Below are 20,340 nucleotides of genomic sequence, written 5' to 3'. Positions count from 1 at the left end.
GGGGCGCGCCCGCAGGTGGCTGTGGGCCGAGCGACCTGTGTGCTCTCTCGATTCCCAAACTCCCCTCTCCGCGGAGGCCCACGTTGTCCCCCAGTTCAGTCAGAATCATATGTTCCACATACCGTAGCATAGAAGAGCCCTCTGCGTTTTCGGGGATGCCATAAATCCTTATGTTGTTACGCCATCAGCGCCCTTCCAAGTCCGTTATCTTCTCCTGGAGAGACTTTTGATTGTCAAGCAGTTGAATAAGAGTGTCTTTAACGCCAATGTCCCATTTCTCCTTCCCTGTCAAGTTCTTCTCAATTTCTCCCAGTCGTTCCGCCACCTCCTCTATTTTGCCAGTAGCGGCACTCACTTGTTGGTTGATTTCGGTGGTCAGCTCGTCCAGTTGCATTTTCATGTCTTCTTTAAGACTTGTTCTTACTTGCGACAGTTCTTTTTTCATTTCTGATTTAAGATCCCGCATTCCGGCGGCTACCACCTCACTCACCACTCTCCTCAGGGAGCTGAGTGTGGCAGGTGCAGTCTCATCCTCCGTGTCGTCGCCATTTTCACTGCGAGTTTCGCTACTGCTAGCATTGCTGTTGTTTCGGGTTTCTCGGTCGGTTCGATTCTGATACCTGGCTCCCTCCTTTTTCTTTTTACCCCCATCCATCATTCTTTGAGTTTAACTCACTTTAGCCGTGTTAAGAATTTGAATTACGGGGTATTATTTATGTTAGCAGGAGCTCCTTTCTATGCTGCCATTCTAGTTGCCGGGCCACCGGAAGCCAGTCATTAATACTTTTTAAAGCATTTTCTAAATAAAAATGGAGTTCATTTTGTCTGACTAATTGTATTAATTGATGAAAAAGCAGCCACGTACACAATACAGAAAATTGTGGATTTGATGCATTGAAATGCATAGAGCTGAATCGATGCACAGTTGTGAATCGAATCGTTGACAGCTGAATTGTGAAGATGCACACCTCTAGACTAGGGGTGGGCGATATGGCCTTAATAAAATAATGTGATATTTTTAGCTATATATTGTGATGGGCAATATATCTCGATATTTTGAAATATCCTCTAAATCTCACTTGGATGTCTCATTCACGAGAATGGGATGGACAACCTGATAACAAAATGCCTCTGGCCACTGGCTGTCGATGGCACAAAGATATAAAATACACCACTTCAACAGAACACAAGAATGGGGAGGGCAGTTTGATTTACTGTGTGTTTTGAAGATCAAGTGTCATTTGGTGACCAGACAGACTCCCAATCACATGACAGAAAGTCATGTAGTGTGAACTGTAGTGCAATCTGAAGACTTTTAAAGTCCCTTTTGCATTAGACTAAATTGATGCATGAGGCATAAATGAGGCTTTCAGTCAACAGCGGCCACAGGCAGATGTTGACTAATTCATGTTATTAACAGTGGGGTGACCTTACTTAAACACTGATGTTATTGATTTAAGGAATTAACATTTATGAGAAGGTAATGATATTTAAGTTGTTCTTGCTGGAAATGTTGCTTCTGAACAAGGTGCAATCCTTTACAAATTTTTTAATTAAAAAAAAAAAATAATAATAATAATTCTTTATTAATGATGAAAGTCTTAAGTGTTTCTGAATAGTTATCTTGACTTAAAGCTTTCTCCTCTTTTATAGACTGACAGCATTGGACTCCCAGTATGCATCGAAATGTGCATAAGGGCTCTACAAATGGAGTCAGATGATGGAAACACCAAGGCCACGGTGTGTAAAACGATTTCCTGTTTGCTTCCTACTGACTTAGAAGTCAAGCGAGCCTGTCAGCTGACAGAGTTCCTCCTGGAGCCCACAGTGGATTCATATTACGCCGTTGAGACTCTTTACAATGAACCAGATCAAAAACTAGAGGAGGAATATATGCCCATTCCCAACTCACTACGCTGTGAACTCCTACTGGTTTTTAAAACCCAGTGGCCTTTTGACCCAGAGTTTTGGGACTGGAAAGCACTGAAGCGTCATTGTCTTGCTCTAATGGGTGAAGAAGCTTCAATTGTGTCATCAATTGACTTGCTGAATGATACAGAGAGCCCAGAAGAAGAAGATTTTCTCAGTCAGGAGTTGTTTAAGAATATGCCAGATCATTTAGTTAGTGGTACTTATGAACTAAAAGATGTCACAGACAAGAGAGAGAAGAACAGAGAAATGAAGAAAATGAGGGAGAAGGGTTTTATATCAGCTAGGTTCAGAAACTGGCAGGCATATATGCAGTATTGTGTGCTGTGTGACAAAGAGTTTCTTGGCCACAGGATCGTACGCCATGCACAGACTCATCTGAGCAGTGGAGTATACAGTTGCCCTATATGTGCTCAAACCTTTTCCTCAAAAGATTCATTGATTCCACATGTAACATCACATGTTAAACGGTCATGCAAGGAAAGGCTAACTGCACTGAAAACAAACAAGAAATCGGCTAATCTTAAAATGGCCTGCCCAGTTTTTGCAGATTTAAAGGCCAAGACAGAAAATACACTATATAATAATAGTGCTTCCCTTAGGCAAAATGGGGGGTTTGTTGATAATGTTCAGGCCAGAGTGGACAGATGTAGCACAGAGAGAAGTGAAGAAAATGTATGCCCTATTGGAAAATGCAAAAGGAATTTTAAATTTTTCAAAAATCTTATCGCACATGTTAAGGCCCATGGGGACAATGAGGAAGCAAAGACCTTCCTTGAATTGCAGAGGAAAAAGGTTATTTGCCAGTACTGTCGCCGCCACTTTGTTCATGTCACACATCTTAATGATCATTTACAGGTCCACTGTGGTGTGAAGCCTTATATCTGTATACAGTTGAACTGCAAGGCGAGTTTCTTGTCTAACACTGAACTCCTTATCCACAGGAAAACACATTCTGTTTTTAAGGCTAGATGCATGTTTCCCAGTTGTGGAAAGATTTTCAATGAGGCCTTCAGACTGTATGATCATGAGTCACAACATTATAATACTTTCACTTGTAAAGTTGTGGAGTGTGGAATGGTATTCCATTCCCAAAAGCAGCTGGATTTGCACCAAGAAGAGCATGACACTGAAGAGGACAACACAGCTTCTGAACAGACTTCACAAAATATGCAGGCTGGCCCTTCACTCATTGAACAAATGCTTTTGAATCACACTGCACAATTACAAGATAATTCCCAAGAGAGCTGGAACACTGAGAATGCAGTTAATCCTGATCATGGAATGCTGCCATTGTCAATTGATAGTTTGCTGAAATCTTCACAAGCACCCGTGGAAACCCTAGGAGAGCACAGAGTGGTTTCCCAACCACAGAGTGGTTTTTCAACCAATCTGACACAGAGTCTACACCATCCTGTGATTGAGCCTTTGAATTCACACATTTCTGATCCTCATGGGCATGGAGAACGTTCAGGTGCTCATTGTTTTGATTATATTACACCACCTCAGCAGAATCAACCCATACGTTTATTTGAACATAATTTGGGTGACGTGCCACTTAGCTGTAATACAGATGTCTTACAGGGCCAGTCACAAATGTTCCCTGGTAATGTCAATAATGAATCGGTCAGTTGCAACTCGGACTGCAACTTACCATTTCCAGGACAGCAACATCCAATGTGTATCAGCAGCCTGTTAACAGTATCGCTGCCCCTAAACTCCATAGAGCCAACAATGTCACAACCACTTCTTCCAACAGTAACCTCTCAATCACTTGCTGAGAAACAACCAGAGAACTCTGTGTCATCCTCATCTGCCACTGGTCCTGCTCCAGGAGAGAGGGAACGTTTTCATTGTGCATTTGAAATGTGTACAAGGCACTACAGCTCATACAGAAGTGTTACCAAGCATATGAAAACGGTTCACCCTGATTTCTATGAGCAATGGAAAGTTGCGCGAACTAAAATCAAGATAACCCACCCTTCAGCACCAAGCACATCATCTGTTAGGCATCTGGGTTCTGTTGCCTCACTTCAAAGTCAGAACAGCAACCAAGCACTGGCTCATGGAGTTCAGAGGCAGAATGTTATCCAATCACCTCCATATATTGACCTTGGCACAAAGTATACTACTCTGCTTTCCAGTTCTTCATCTGCCCACAACCAGAATTCTTCACTCCTGATGGAAAATGTGTTAAATCCTATTGTTCTATCTCAACTAGGAAGTGATACAAGTCCAATAATGATGCAGTCCAAAGTTTTAGGTAGTCAAAGCTGGCACTCAGTCCTTGGAAGTGAACAAATTCAAAGTAGTGGCTCTTCCACAGTTTATCCATCTAATTTGCAAGTGAGGCCTCAAGTGAATTCTAGCCGTGTGGCTCTACCACTTAATATCCCAACGTCCTCAATGATAAAATCAACAATTAACAGACCAGCTGAGTTCTTGCAGTCACTTCTTATGGAAAAAGGGTCCCAGTCTGTTTCCCCCATGTGCTTAGATGGTGCAAAGGAAGTGTCACTGCAAGTGGATGACAGTCCTTCAGCATATACATCACAGATGCAAAGCAGTTTAGTCTCAGGTTCCAAGGCAGCAAATAAGTCGATGCTAAATCATGCACAGTCCAACCCTCTTTCTCCAGACTCTGCAAGCCAGAAAAGCATTCACAACCAACCCCAAAATGGTATTGTCATCACTGAAAATCAAAAACGAGCCAGAAGAAACAAAAGAACCAAATGGCCTGCCATTATAAAGGATGGAAAATTTGTTTGCTGCAGGTGTTTTAGACAATTCAATAGTCCCAAATCCCTCGGAGGCCACTTATCAAAGCGTACAATCTGCAAACCTTACGAAGAGGGGCAGCTGAACACAGATATGCCAACATCATTTCTCGACCTCCTTAATTCCGAGCAAACGGTTAGCACTGCTCAGCCGCAGTTTTCTTATAATCAGGCTGCTCTGTATCAAGTAAAGCCTCATCAGTCAGTTACAATGGCCACAAAAGAGTGCCCTACTACCAGTTATCAACAAGATAATTTGACGACATATGGGAATGGTGAGTCAAATGATGACATTCTTAAACAAATCATGGCTGAATCAAAATTGTCTGATCATTTTGTTCACACACCTACTCCTCAGCCATTGTTTCAAAACCCTTGTATTAGCTTTGGAGCCAATGAGCATTTGCCAGAAAGCTCAGTCATACTGCATACAGAAAATGCCCAGCTAAAGACTGAGGTGAGACAGGAGGTCAACTCTTATAGTATAGCTCATTATCCTCAGCCAACCATTGATACATTTGGTGGAAGTGAATTCCCTGACCCACTTCCTTCTACAAACCTCACAGAAAACCCGGCTCACTCTGGCGTTGTTCCCACAAACCATGTAACTTCTGGGCCAACCCACAGTGAATTCTATAACTCTGGGACAACCATTCAGTCACTAGATACAGGCACAAACCCAATAATGCAAACAGAGTTAGCTGATAGTCAGCTTAGTGGCAAGCAGGGTGAGACACAAAGGAAGACAACAGAGAAAAATATTAAAAAGAGACTACGAGAGCAGATTCTTTCCGGTGACTTTCAACGTAGAAACAACACATGTCTTTCAGACAATACTGATCCCAATGACGATACAAAGAATCCCATGTCTTCTGGTCAAATGTGTAGCCCTTTCAATGACTCTGTACTTGATCAGATTCCTTCTAATGCAAAGAGTGACATAGGACAAGTCATACAAGAAAAGTCTGTAATCGTCCCAGGACCCTCTGACAAAATAAAACGACTGAACATGCAAAGCTTTACTTATTTCAGAGAGACCTCCACACTGCTACAGGAGGTAGTGAGCCCCACAGGAATATCTGACAATGATACAGAGCAGGAACCCAAGATGTTATCTGCCAGCCAGCAACTGTGGATGGCAGAAATTCAAAGTGCATTTGAAAGGCTGAATTTGGTCAAAGAAATATCTGATCAGATGTCAACTTCCATGAAGCAAAATACCACTACTGTCAACAGCCAGACAGGACTTGCAATGGTCCCTTGGCATAGCTTCACATCGTCCCCCTATGTTAAACCGTTTACTTGTGAGAAGGAAACGTGCACATTTAGTTCAATGTCAAGTGAATCTCTGTGGAAACACCTTTCCAAAACTCACAACTACACACTTGAGATGGTGAATTTGGTGAAAAAAAGATATGGCCTATATGCTCCCTTCAAATGCCAAAGGTGCAGTAAAACATTCACTCGAAACTCAAACCTTCGCACTCACTATCATTCAGCTCACAACCTGTCAGCTAAAGAAATTGCAGATCTAGATATGAAGCGCAGGCTGGCAAAAGCAGGTGCATCTGCTGCTATTCAAAAGTGGCCTGTCGGTACCAACCAGGCCCCTGTGGCTCAAACCAAAGTGGTTACTGATCCAGCATTGGTGAACAGGGCTCAACTGTGTTCGCCCCAAGATGTAGCAAAATGTTATTCATCACTTGCATTTTTACCACATATTAACATGGACAAAACAAAACAGAAATTTCAAAATGACAACCGTTCAACGGTCATTCATCCCTTGCAAACAGCCCCTATGCACAACCAATCACCATCTCCACAAGTACAGGCCCAGACCTCCACAGAACCTCAGCCTTTAAACAAACTATCTATCAACAGGCAGCCAATGGTGAAGCCAAGCATAGATATTATGAAGAAGTCAAAAGAGAACAAGGCAAACTCAAATGATGCCATGAGTTCATACAGACCATATCGCTGCGTTCATCAAGGCTGTTTGGCAGCCTTCACTATCCAACATAATCTCATCCTCCACTACAGAGCTGTTCATCAGTCCTCTTTGTCAGCATTGGAGGTGAACAAGGAGCAGGACCCAGGAGATGGATTTAATGAAATAATGGAACATGATGAGGATCTAGAGGCAGAGATCGTCAAAATTACTGAATTCAGATGCCAAGTCAAAGACTGCTCTAGAGTTTTCCAAGAGGTTCCCAACCTTTTGCAGCACTACCTTCAGCTGCATGAATTCAGTCTTGATAAGGTTGGTGATCTATTTTCAAGCATCAAGCTTGACAAGTTTACTTGTGGCCACCAAGAATGCACAGCATCCTTCACTACTTTCTGGAAGTATGTTGGGCATGTCAAAGAAAAGCACAAAGATATAAAGTTAGCCAAACCTGAATTAAATGGCTCATTCAAGTGTGAAATTGAAGGCTGCGACCGTTCATATGCAACAAAGTCAAACCTTCTAAGACATGTCATGAAAAAGCATCAGGACTTGTACCAGCCAAAACTAAAAATTCCACTGATTAAAGAGGATGGAGTGAAACAGAACTCAAAAACATTGCATCACCAAATTACAAAGACAAGTAATGGAAAAGAAAATATTGAGAGCAATAAAAAGATCCTACAGAAGGGGAGTGACATAAAGAGAGTTGGCAAGTCAAAAGCCAATCACTGGACAAAGTATGGAAAACCCTCCTTGAAATCTAAAGTGGAGGCATCTGCAATATGCACTAAGAAATTCCCTCTACAATATCCTTGTATGATCAAAGGTTGTGAGTCAGTCATGAAATCAGAGCGGGGTATATTGAAACATTACATGGGGCATGGTCTGTCAGAGAAGTACCTGGAACAGCAAAGGAGTCACTTCATATTCTGCAAAAAGTTCCCCCGGCAGAAATACCAGTCCATCAGGAGTGACGACTCAAAATCTGACAACACCTCGGATATGTCAGACAATGAGCTGACAACAGATGCTGGACTAAAGGAAGGAGAATATGGATATTCAAAGCCTGTCCTACGAAAAAGGACCACTGCAGAAATCCCTACTGAATTGTTAGAGAGCAAATTATCTAATGAGGAAAGTTCCGATAGTTCTGTGGTGATCAAACGCAAACGAGGGCGTCCACGCAAACTGATTGAAAAAATAGTGAAACGCAAGAAAATACCACGTACGACCAAGATCAACATAGTTTACAGCAAGGGCGATGAATCAGACTCATCCGGCCCTGCAGTACTGCAAGAAGAGATGGCTGAACAGAATGCTCCACTGGCCTCCTTTAAACCTATGGGATTTGAAATGTCGTTCTTAAAATTTCTGGAACAGTCAAATCAATCTGAACATGTCCTCAAGAGGAAGGCTGATGTGCCACAAGCATGGAGAAAAACAGCTGGTATTAACACCAGTGACATCTGTGTCAGGTTCAGTAATCATCAGAATTTGAAATCACTTAGTAAGGTTAAAATAATCATAGATGCTGCATTTTCAAGTGTTTCAAACCTTCTGTTGAAACAGCTACAGACCATGCAGACCACAGTGGTATTAAAAAAAATTGCCTAACTTTTGTTCTTTAAAGCAGAATCTCAGGAATTGATTTGAGTACAATTTGCTGCTACTGGAGCCCTACATATGAAATGCTATTTTACACATCCAGTTAAAAGCAGTTGTTAAAAGTTACACTGTTTAATCTTTACAGATAGTCTTTTTTTATAAAAAATGTGTATAGCATGTTTTATTTATAGATTGTTCAAAAAGATTTTGCTGAGAATGAAAGCCTTCTTTAGGTCTCTTAATTATCCCTGTGGGACTTCCAGACTTGATTCTGTTGTTGTGTGTACTGTGTGATTCAAAGATGTTAATTACTGTGTATGTGTATATATCTTGAAACGCCCCACTGCCACAAACAGTCTTACTATTAAACTGGATTTCTTTTTACCATTTGACTTGTTTCCATCATTTGCCATTTAGGTTAGTTTATGCTTTTGTTTGTTCAGTTAATTTATTTGGTACAGTGTTATAGGTAGGTTGGAGCTGCTGCATGCAAACTGAATTGATAAGTTGTTTTAAACAAATGAGCTGAACCAGTAACCTTTTTTCTTTGCATTTTGTTTGTCATTTTGTAATCATTGTTGGAATCTTCATATTTATCCTCACACATAACTGTATATGTCACTATATACCGTATTATGTATACAATGTTTATTACATTATATCTGTACACCATTAAGAGAAGAGTGCCTGGCTAATTCCACAGATACTCCCTTCTCTCTTTAAGCCATACACAAGGTCAGGTTATAGATAAAGGACCAACCATTAGTGCATTGTAGTGTCTACGCTTAGAGACTTTAATATCCAACTCAGATGCCCCAGACAGAGGCACCAATTTCAACTCTTTTGCATATTACATCAGTATCCAATAGCATGCAAACACCCACATGCAACATAAAGAGTGACAGCAATTCTAGCCATTCATGGATGTGCTTTTAGAATGAGTGATCCAAATAGAGGATGATATATGGAGATGCTGTGGGAGACATCTTCAGACTTTTGGGTACAATTGCTCATGTTACTCTGTTAGTGTTTGTATATTGTTGCACCTTCTGGTCTCCTTGATGCATCAAGTCTACATTAAAATCTTCTGCATAAGACATCAGCTGCTGCCCGAGTTCTCCTTTCACCAGCTTCCAGAAAACTTCCATAACAAATTGGCATCACAAACATGATCTCAACACAGCAAAGATACAGTAAGTTGCAAATTTAAAGTTGATTTGCCTTACTGCGTCAGAGCTTGATGAGATCCTAAAGAAAACATGAACATTTCAGCTATTTTGACTAAATCAAAACAATTGAAGGCGAGTATGTGTGTGCAGGGGAGCCTGTCGTTTATTCTTAAATGACTGGTCTCATGCCCAACGAGAGTCAAATCTAAATTGATATATCTGACTTCACGCTGAATGAGCAGAAATAAAAGGAAGTGAACTGAGCTGTAATGACAATTGGATAAAGTATATTTATAATGTCATACTGCACTCTACTAGAGTGCTGAATCTATACTAAATCTGTTTACCAGTGGTTGGTTGGTTTCTGGGGGCACAACCCAAATGTCGCCTGATCACACCCTAACTTTGGTGTAATCAGCAGTTTCGTGGGGAGCCTGTATCCATCGGGAAATATAAAAAGACTGTGGAGCATTAATTGAACCCCACAGCGTTGGAGGACTACAACATGGTTGTCATTTTTCTAGACAGCGTAGAGAAGGTGAACGAGCGGGATTGAAGTGAATGATACGTTCGTATCTGCCTCTCGCGCACCAGTGGTTAAAGTCACGTTATCGAAGGTCCCCACGTTTATTAGAGATGAGACACTGATAAGTGAACTGTCGAGACACGGCAAGATAGTGTGTCTTAGTTAAGAAAAGTGTCCTCAGGGTGTAAATCTCCTCTTTTGAAGCATGTGGTGTCGCACAGAAGGCACAACAGGAGTGAGGAGCTGAATCTGGTGTTCAAGCTCAGAGTCCAGGAGTTTGATTATGTAATTTTTTAACACCAAACAACACAAAGTGTTTCAGCTGTGGAAAAAAAGGTGACACCGGTTAGGGTGGTGCTGAGCACAATCTCAGCACAACCAGTTGGGGGGTGGGCATCCTCTTCTCCAAGAGTTTTACACCAGAGTCCTTGGAGGTGGAGCAGGTGGTGGATGGCAGACTGTTGGTGGTGAGGGTAAAGGTTGAGCATTTTAACTTTGTTATAAATGTGCACGCTCCGGTCTTAGGTCCCAACAGAGTCTGTGTTTTAAAGGTGTTAGACACAGTTTTAAGCAAAGTTAAGATTGAAGATGTTTTATTTTTAGATAGATATACATACTTTATTCATCCCCAAGGAGAAATTCTTGAAAAGGAAGAGATTTTAATTGTACAGAGGATAATTTAATAGTCAGGAATCACCTGGAGCCTCACAGTGCATTGCAGCATGTACTGAGGCAACTGCTAGAGGCTCATGACCTGTGTGATGTGTGGAGAAGAATAAATGGAAAAAAAAGACAGTACACCTGGACTCATTCCAGAGGAAATGTAATTTCCCTGACGAGATTAGACCGTTTTTATTGTTTTAAACATCATTTTGACATCTTTAAAAAGTGAAGAATGGTCAAAGCAGACTCATCCATACTCTGCGTTCTCCTGAAGGGCAAGAAATCAGGGAGAGCAAGGAGATTGTTTTAAGGAGGGTGGGGGGGCAAGGTCTGGTACACATTCAAATCAGATTATCAACATTCAGAATACAATTTGTACAAAAATACCTCTTAGGTCCACAAGATGTTTGGAGACAAGTGACAAGCAGCATACTGAGGAGGACAGCTGGTCTGGGGTTAGACACGGCACTGTTCTTCATTATCTCCTTTTCATCAGTCACTTTTTAAGTCTTTTAAATGGAAGAGACTAGGGCCTGCATGCTCGATGCACTGGTTACTATAAGAGCTCCTAATCAACCAGACTGGATGTCCAGGACAGCTCAACACCAGGCCTCACCAACATACAGTGCACCACTGGAGCTGTCACCTTTAAGAAGAGTAGTGGATGCAGCAGGTCCTGGACTAACCAACATCCCAACTACAGCTTCCCTTCTATGACAGAGGTCCATGAGACAGACAGCAAACTTTCTAAACATGTGGAGTAAAAGATTATAGGAGGAGGAGGTAGAGATGATGCAGGAATTCAGCGCTGGAACAAAGACTCCTGATGACTGCTCCAAATCTGGATGGGCTCACAGGACCCTTCTTAAATGAAACAAATTGTAGACATGTAGACTTGTACACAGCCAAAGGGAGAGCTGTGTATAAATATTGTGTTTTAACCATAGCCACAAGAAATGGATGGTAATGTGAACCAGTATGGAGGGTTATATATAAACAGCCTTTAAAGAAAAGGACTGAACCCCAGCAGTGGCAGATTGAACATGGAGTAAAAGCAGTGAACACTTTTATCTCCACCATCAACCCAAGAGTTTCTTTTTTGTTTCAAGTTTCAAGTGTCTGTTTTGTGGAGAAGAAGAAATGATTGAAATGGGCGTGGCAAAATGGCTTCACCACTCCGACTAGATTGAAGCCCCTCAGTCTCATTTCACCGATCTTCACGAAATTCAGTACACTTGTGCATCCTGACTAGAATAACAAAAAATACTAGGCAGCCATATGATAAACAAAACAGGAAGTCGGCCATTTTTACTTTAGTGGCCATTTAGGCCATTGGACAAACTCTTCAAAAAGCTTTCGTCAGATCAACTTCAAATTCAGTGAGTGTCATCTTAACTCCATGGAGATTAAAACTAAATCAAAGTTTTAGTGGCTCCTGGACTGTTTGCATCTTCCCTCCATCACTGTTATTACAGTCAAACTACACACTATTAAACATTTTTAATGTTAGAGCAGCTTCTATTACTCCACCCAGGCTCTAGACTTAACTCTTAAAGAGATGACTACATCAAGTGATGTAAGATTTATATAAAGAAGTTCTTTACCATTGTTCTTTCTCAATTTTAACAGTTATATTGTAATTTATACTCACTTAATATGAAGCACTAGATATTCATATCCATTCAGTTAATGTTTAATATGCAATCAAGTTATATATCAAAGTATTTTACAAATCATGATTCTAAGGAGCACATCTGGTATGAAGTCACAGCATTAACATGGACAGTATTGTAATCATACAAGAACACATTGATGAATATGTTGGAATTTGGAATTAATCACAGGCCTTTTACATTTTGGTTTTAATCAAATCAGTCATTTACAATTAAGATATGAATTAATACTTTATGTATCATATTATAATGAAAAGATTAATTCACCAAAATTTCATGTGTAATTTATTATAAGGAAAAGGGAACATGTTCACAAACCAGGCAAGTATTCTGTAGTGTATGGAAAATGTTCTCAGTACAGTTTGTTAAACATAAACTATTCAATCACATAAACTGTTTTAGAGCTTATTAAACACTTCAGAGTCTGTGTAAAAACAAACAAATGCACATGAACATAGAGAAATAGAAAAAGAAAAAAATATTACTTGATAATCACATATTAGCACATAAAAACTGATTAAAGGTTAAAGAAAGTGAATAAAAAAAACCTGACACCAAGAAATTAAACATTGACAGCCCAGGAGAAATCATAAAACTGTTTCACTATATAACTACATAAAATTACACACAAATTTACCTGAATAACCTTAGACATACAGCAGGTAATCACAACAAAACACAGTAAGTTAATGCTACAGTTTAACCACATGTAAGAAGTTCTGACAGGAACCAGAAGAAGTCATCCTGTGTTAGCCTATATGTATTGACCATATTATCCCACTTGCTCTCTACTTGTTCTTCCTAGAGGCAGTAAGAGTAGAATTGGTCGTAGAGTCTTCTCTCCTGTGGAATCAGCTCCCACTCTGGTTTCAGGGAGGCAGATACCATCTCTATATTTAAGATTCAATGTAAAACATTCCTTTTTGATAAAACTTATAGTTAGGGCTGGATCAGGGCTAACCTGAACTTAGTTATACCCCCCTTGCGGTGAAAGTCTGGTGGCTACCACTCGGATATTTTCATTTGCACATTCAGCCCTCCTAGAGAATGTGTTCTTTATTTTGTGCTCTCTTTCTCTCACTCTCTACTCAACTTTTACAAATATTGTTATTGTTATTCAAACATGCCGCTTCCATTAATAACATCATTATATCTCTAAACACCCTTCTTATTATTTTCATTATTACACCAGTCTGACTGAGCTTAAATATATCAGTTTTAAGTTTAAAATATGGCCTCCCTCCCCTCCCTCTCTCTATCTTGTCTCCCCTCTTCTCCAACCTCCTCTTCAGGGCAGATTACCCGGGGGTGATAGGGGAGTATGGAGTGTGGGAATATGTTTGATTTACCTCACAATCTTGAATCTAACCCGGGCCACTTCGGTATGTGCAGCTGCATCTTCTACAACACATGTAAGACAGGAAAATGTATATATATATATATGTATGTTACAGAATGCTTGGTTAAACTAAAAATGAAGGTTTTCATACAAAAACGTGATCTTTTACCCAAAACAATTATCTTTTCTTACTGCATGTAAAATGGCCACAGTGCATATTGCAACAAAAGCTGTTATATATGTACTGGGTCAGAAAGAGTTCACAATGTTGTGGACTTTTATACACTGACATCAAAATATTAGCGATCTGCTTCTTCAGGAAAAATAAATGTAATTAGGAATATTGTTTTATTTAGTGCTTTAATTGGTGTTTCTTCTCTACTACTAGTGTAAAAAACCTGGGAAGAAAAGCTATATCATCCTTATTCACTGCACCAAAACAACAAATAGGTACAATGAACCCAGTGATATCAAATGCAAGTTGATAAGAAAGAAAGTGATAAAGTGCTCATGGAAATGTTTCACAAATGTGTCTTCATGCAAAGGCAACTCAGAAAGAGGAGCTGGGCACAGACAGACAGGGACAATCAGACAGAGGCATAGACTCTTAGGTAAGTTTGTTGGTTCTTGCCTCTGAGTTATGATGTAAAAGCCCTCTTGTATTTAGACTTGTAAAAAGTAAAGACCTTAGTCTTGTTTTGTTGAATTGTGTAGTTATGAGTATGGAAAACCAATATTTTCTCTAGAAGACAGACTGTTTAGGGTCATTGAGAGTGGATGACAGGTCATATCCAGGGAGAGAGCCCCAGGTGACATCATGAGGACACTATTGCCACTTTATATTATATATATACATAGTATGTTTGGTGGCCCCCTTTGGTGTCACCTCCAGCAATTTCTCTCAAGAAATGTCTCTGTTTATGGCCCCCCGAACAGTAAAAGGAAATATCCACCCTTGCTTAAGAACAACATATAGACACATTACGTAATCGATATACATCTATTTGGTAAAATAATTTCTAAATGATAAATGCTTTTAAATAGCGCTTTTCCAGTTTATCCACTCTAAGCAGTTTACACTACAATTGACATTCACACACACACATTCACTTAGTAGTCAGTCATTCAAGAATGATTTTTAAATCATCCTTTGGAAATACTTTACTTTATTACAATTACTACTTTGACCAATGACTCTAATGTGTCAAGAACTGAGCTATCCAGAAAGGTACATTTACTGTCTAGAAACTTAATTTCATGATTTATTAATTTATCTTTTCTCTTTTCTGCTGCATATTATTTGGGTTAGGTGCTGTTGGTCAGTTCCTGGTCATTTCTATTGGATCTTCTAACCAGCCAACCCAACTTTAGTCTTTAAAGGTCCAGTGTATAAGATTAAGGTGAAAGGGAACTATTGGCAGAAATTTAATGTAGAATAATCCTCATGATGTTTTCAATAGTTTGTTTCATTTCAATCGTACAAATTGTAGTTTACTTTACCCTAGAAAAGGCCCTTTATATTTGAATACCATATATTTCCATGGAGGGGGGTCCTCTCTACGGAGGCCACCATGTTTTTACATTGGTCCAGACTGGACCAACTAAACACCTTTTGAGTTTTTATGACAATTGAAGAGTGCCACAGGGTGAGGTGAGGGGTATTCATCTGCAACATGTAACTTCAACACTAGATATCACTAAAATTCTACACACTGTAACTTTAAACATAGAAGTATATTGAATATACATTTATATGCATAAAGTATAAAGACATTCTAGATTTGTCTAATCTTGAAGAAAAAGACAAGCTAATGTGTTGGTTATTTGAGTGCTAATTTGGAATTTAGCATGACTTTTGTTTTTGGGTATCAGACAGATAAACCAATTGTATGCCGTCATCTGTTTTGAGTCAGCAGCATGAGTGAATTGGAAGTAAATGACCCCACATTGATAATCTAACCTTACTAGGTGATTTAAATATACCAATAATACCTGTACCACAATTATTTGACAACAATTTAGGCACGTACATGCAATGTAAAATGTATATGTTGTATGTTTAGAAGAACATTATGTACATCACATTAATGAGTATGTTTTTAACAATTAATATTGATGTATTGATGGTATTAATATGTATCCAGTCATACTTGGAAAAAGTAAGAAAAGTGTTGTTATATTACCTATATTTTGTAGAATCAGGCTCACTCCCATTTTCCTGACCAGGGGCTGAACTACCATCTTCGTAAAACTTTGAATGAGAAGTCATATTAGGCCTCTGCTCTGATTGGGTGCGGCGCATAGAGTTGTTTTTCTCTCTTGTGGGTATTCTGCCTCGGGAGACCTCTCTCCAAGGTATGGGAAGCCGAGAACTTTCCAATGACAAGCATGTCTGTGAGTTTTGTGACTCACTTTGACAGAAGACCAAACGAGCATCATGGAAGGATACAGATGGAATGATCTTTTTAGTGTTGCTGTCATTGGTATGCGTCACAGTTTTTGGAGAACTTGGCCGAGAAGATAGCTTAGAGGTGGTTAGAGGTCTAAACACAGGAGGGCTTGGAAATCTGTGGTGGACAGAGGGACAATATGGTGGTAGGCGGACTCTAGAAACAGGTGGTGCAGTCACAGGCAGGCTACAGGAGAACATCTCACCCTCATAAAATTCTTTGCTTTCACACCTCTGGCCCATTGTGGCATGATGGGGTGAAGGTCCTTGGCCACTTAGTTCTGCAATATTTATCTTGTCAGGAGATTCTGCTGCATTGTACAGGTGTTTGATCATGCAGGATTGTTCATAGAAATAGTTAGATTTCTCCATTGCTGCATCAAGATCATTTTCTGGTTGCTGCTCTTCATCTTGAGCTGATATAACAGCGTCCTTCATGAAAGGTTGGGCAGATAAGACACTGGTCAATTTGTGCCTCAAGCTGGCTTGGTTTGGCAGCACTTCCACATTCTGCACAGATGCCTTCAGGCGCTGGGAGACTCCAGTCTTTTGATTTATCATTGGGGGACTCTGAACCAAGTCTCCCAGCAACCCTTCCACATTACTTGGTATGCTTTCATTACTCTGGAAGGAGTTGTCCAGCAGAACCTCTGGGGGCGGTGGTGGTAGGTCATCCACATCCAAATCTTCCCTGTCATCAGGCCAGCTGTTGTTGTTATTGTTGCCATTGATGACTAAACACCTGTCGTTACTCTTTACCGTGCCAGTTAACTGAACAATCCCAAGTTTTCTGTTCCTCCTGATATGAGATGGAACATTTGCAAGGCTCTGCCCTGGACTCCCATCAGTCCCTTGGCTAAAGGTATTTATTAGCCTTCTGACAGAATGGTGCTTTGGAGGTTGGGGTGCTAACATTGGTAAATAACAAGGTGATTTCATTATTGTTGATGAAACTTTTTCTTCACCCGCTGATGTGCTTAATGAATATCGTCGCAGTCCAGCTCTGTACAGATTATAGGGAGGCTCAACCAACAATCTCTTTCCTTGGATTTCAGCCATCTTTTTCATCCGCTGATCCAAGACTCTCTGGCTCTTTTGTAGCTCCATCACTATGTTGACACATATGGTGGAGTGTTCAGGCTTGTTGAAAGAGATAGCAGTCATTGGTTGTGTAACTGCTGGCTGTCCAACCTGCATCTTTTTTGTATGCATGTAAGGAAGTGGTTGACTGAGATTTGAAGGTGATGAGTTTGACCTCTTCCTTTTTAGCCTATCATCTTCACCATTTTCTTCATCATCCTTATTTTGGGCTACTTGTCTAGATACACTTCCGTGGAAGCTGTGTTGCCTATGCCTATCAGACTCTGGCAGACTTTCATTCTCTCCCCCAATGCCGCTGTCCTCACTGTGCAGTGTGGAATCCTCAGGGTGAGACTTCCCCATGGCAGCTACCTCTACTTGTGCCAACACATGGGTCAACCTTTGTTCTGCATCCTGCTTGGCCTGGAGCTTCTCAACCATCAGTTTAGAGAGAGAAGAAAAATATTCCGCTGCCTCCTCCAGTGTGGTATCACCCAGTGCCTGGACTGAGCCCCCCACAAGCCTAACTTTCTCTGTTGAATGATGGAGCAGTTGTTGTAATATATTTGGAGGTGGAACAGGAGAGTTTGCTGCATAAGTGCCAGGTTTAAATGAGATAACAGGTGCGGTCATCATCCCAGAAGGCATGGCCATGTAGTCCCCATGTTCCTTCCACATCAATTCCCCCTCCTCAGCCATCTCCTCTAGTGCCTGGTTGATCTCCTCAAACCGAAACACCAAAGCAGATATCATCGGCTGGAGGGACAACTGTGTCTGGGCAGCCTGGTCCAGCAGGCCTAACAGGGTCTCATATTTAGATATATTTGGGTTCAGGAAGGCATAGGCTGCTTGGTGAGCCCTCACCATGGGTGGCAGGAAATCCACCTTTTTCTGGAGAATAGAGGGCCTCTTCAGCGTTTCATTATTTCCGTTATTGCCTTTATTTTTCTTTCCTTTTCTCTTGTCTGTTTGCATTACCTCACTGACTATTTCTTGGGCAGTCACACTCACCACTGCTTCTTTTTTGTCCAGTATATTTTGGACAGATGTGTCAGAGGCCAACTGACACCCTGCTGTATATTTTGTAGAATATTCTTCAGTAGGTAGTGGAAGTTCATTATCTTCCATTTTGGTCCTCAAACACAAGTTCACCTCCTCTGCAGGTCTAGAATGAACACTGTCTTCTGAGGGTTCAGCTAGCAGAGCTTTTTCAGGTCCAGGGCCTTCTGACTTTAAAAATAACTTCCCTTTGGATGGAGAACAGCCCATTTTGCATTTAAAGTTGACACAAAAAAGCCCTCCAAAAGTTCATAAGTATTCTCCGTAGTTGGTTAGACAAAGTCCTCCAGAATCCTCAAAGAAAAACCTTCTGTTGGCGGTAGAGCATTCATCTGTAAGTATCCATATATTTCTTTGATCATTTTATGCCTTCTCCTCAAACCTTAGTGGTCAAACAGTGCAGCAAAGACACCTGCAACTTGTTGAGTGGACTGACTGCCTACCAGGGCAGTGGTGATGAGTTGAGAGGATAAGACTCTTTTCTTTAGCACACAGATGGCCACAGGCTTACAAGCACAGTTACACACACAGGCTTTTAGATGTAAGACTTTAAGCTCATCAGGTTAGTCAGAGCTGGGTTTGTCAGGTGGTGTGTTTAGCCTCATCCACTATGCTGTCGGTAAAATTTACATGCAACTGTGCATTTGCTTGAGAGATAAACAACTTAATTTTCTAAAATTATAAGATATCCCAAAATGAAATAATTGCAGCATTGCACGGTATTACACAGACACAAAGACAGACACACGTACAGGGTTTTTTTCCCCTCCACAATTACCTACACACAACTCACAAGGTGCTTGCTCTTTGTGGGAACTGTTGGGTTTCTACATAATTTTAAAGCTTGGTACAAATAAAGCTGAGTTGAATATATATATACATTCATATATGTATTAGTGTGAGAGGCCCTATGAGACATATTTGATCTCACACACACCAGTATACTCTTACACAAACACTATTATACTCTCTTACATGTACCATCATACTCTCCTTCATGCATTCTCTCACACACACTACTACACTCTCTGCACCATCAAACTCATACACACACCACTGTAATCAAACAAACACACCACTACACCCTCTGTGTGAGAGAGTATAACAAAAGGAAGGTAGTTTGATCAAAACAGGAAGACAGTTGAAATTATAATTCACAAATTTGATTTACTGTCTTGATTACAAAGCCTACCCTCACTCAGAGCACTGCAAGCTAAATTGGAGCTACAAAGAGCATTTAAATCAAGCAGCAACACTTTTAAGGATGACTTTGTTAGAAAGACAGGGAGATAGCCACTGTATTTCTACTAATACAATGATGTATGTTTAGAACATAATAAGGTAATCTAACAGTGTGCCCTAACCCCAAAAGAGGTAATTCTTGGTAAACATACATGGACAATGCACTGTTCCCCTATTCTACAAGCCAACGTGTGCTCGATGACAGACATTGCAACTCTTTTAGTGCTAATGTTGGCTCTTTCTCGTGTAGTCCCGCTGCTACTCTTGTCTTTTTTACAGTAATCCACGAAACTGTGTCACATTTTGGGGGGAGTGCGTGATGGAGCCGGTGGACCAAAAAAGGCAGAACAAAAGGTTTTAACAAAAAGTGTCCTTTAATAAGGTAGGGCATCAGACAAAATCCCAAAACAACACTAAACTCAAAAATGCTCTTCAGCAAAAACAGGGGAGACACAAGGAGACACTAGAGAACTTACTGGAGGGAGAAGAACCAACGATTGAGTGGTGAGACAACACGGAGGATGACATAGGATGATGACGAAGCAACAAAGACCAAGGGAAGCACAGAGACTTAAATACACACTGAACTAATGACAAACTAGAGACAGGTGTCACAGGACAAACAGGTGAAACTGACGAGTCCAAGTGGAAAACACACAAGGAGCAGCAACTACAAAATAAAACAGGAAACAGAGAGGAACACTGTGAGGAACTCCTCCCTGTTCCCTGGGTGAAGCTCAGGGAGGGTAACACAGGGTGGAACACAGAAAGAAACACAGAGTGGGACACAGAGAGAAACAGAGCAGGACAAAGAGAAACACAGAGCGGGACAAGGAAAACACACCAGGAACAAAGCTACAACATAAATCTGAAAACTCAGA

General features: G+C 40.6%; 2 protein-coding genes across 4 annotated transcripts in view; one reads left to right on the top strand and one right to left on the bottom strand.

Annotated features, from left to right (window-relative positions):
- LOC109632375 (zinc finger protein 292-like) overlaps positions 1-8,643 on the top strand; it is a 37,010-nt gene extending 28,367 nt beyond the window's left edge. For 2 of the 3 annotated variants that reach the window (XM_069515017.1, XM_069515018.1), the window contains one exon: positions 1,654-8,643. In XM_069515017.1, coding sequence (XP_069371118.1) covers positions 1,654-8,268 — 6,615 coding nt within the window. In that variant the 3' untranslated portion in view covers positions 8,269-8,643. The remainder of the gene's footprint in view (positions 1-1,653) is intronic. The other variant, XM_069515020.1, reaches the window with a different exon arrangement.
- Positions 8,644-10,760: 2,117 nt separating this feature from the next.
- pcare2 (photoreceptor cilium actin regulator 2) lies at positions 10,761-18,694 on the bottom strand. The gene is made up of 2 exons (XM_069515021.1): positions 15,813-18,694; positions 10,761-13,691 (listed from the first exon to the last, which is right to left on the bottom strand). The coding sequence occupies exons 1-2, from the start codon at positions 18,425-18,427 to the stop codon at positions 13,655-13,657; spliced, it is 2,652 nt and encodes an 883-aa protein (XP_069371122.1). The 5' UTR covers positions 18,428-18,694; the 3' UTR covers positions 10,761-13,654.
- Positions 18,695-20,340: the final 1,646 nt, after the last annotated feature.

This window comes from Paralichthys olivaceus, chromosome 19 (assembly GCF_024713975.1).
Source record: "Paralichthys olivaceus isolate ysfri-2021 chromosome 19, ASM2471397v2, whole genome shotgun sequence".
Lineage (NCBI taxonomy): Eukaryota > Metazoa > Chordata > Actinopteri > Pleuronectiformes > Paralichthyidae > Paralichthys > Paralichthys olivaceus.
Note: the sequence above shows the minus strand (reverse complement) of the source record. Positions and strands in the feature narration are given on the sequence as shown.

Coding starts and splice junctions, on each gene's coding strand:
- pcare2 (XM_069515021.1), bottom strand. CDS start 18,427: ATGGGCTGTTCTCCATCCAAAGGGAAGTTATTTTTAAAGTCAGAAGGC. Junction 13,692..15,812: donor CCTGATTCTACAAAATATAG/GTAATATAACAA, acceptor CATGTGTTGTAG/AAGATGCAGCTGCACATACC.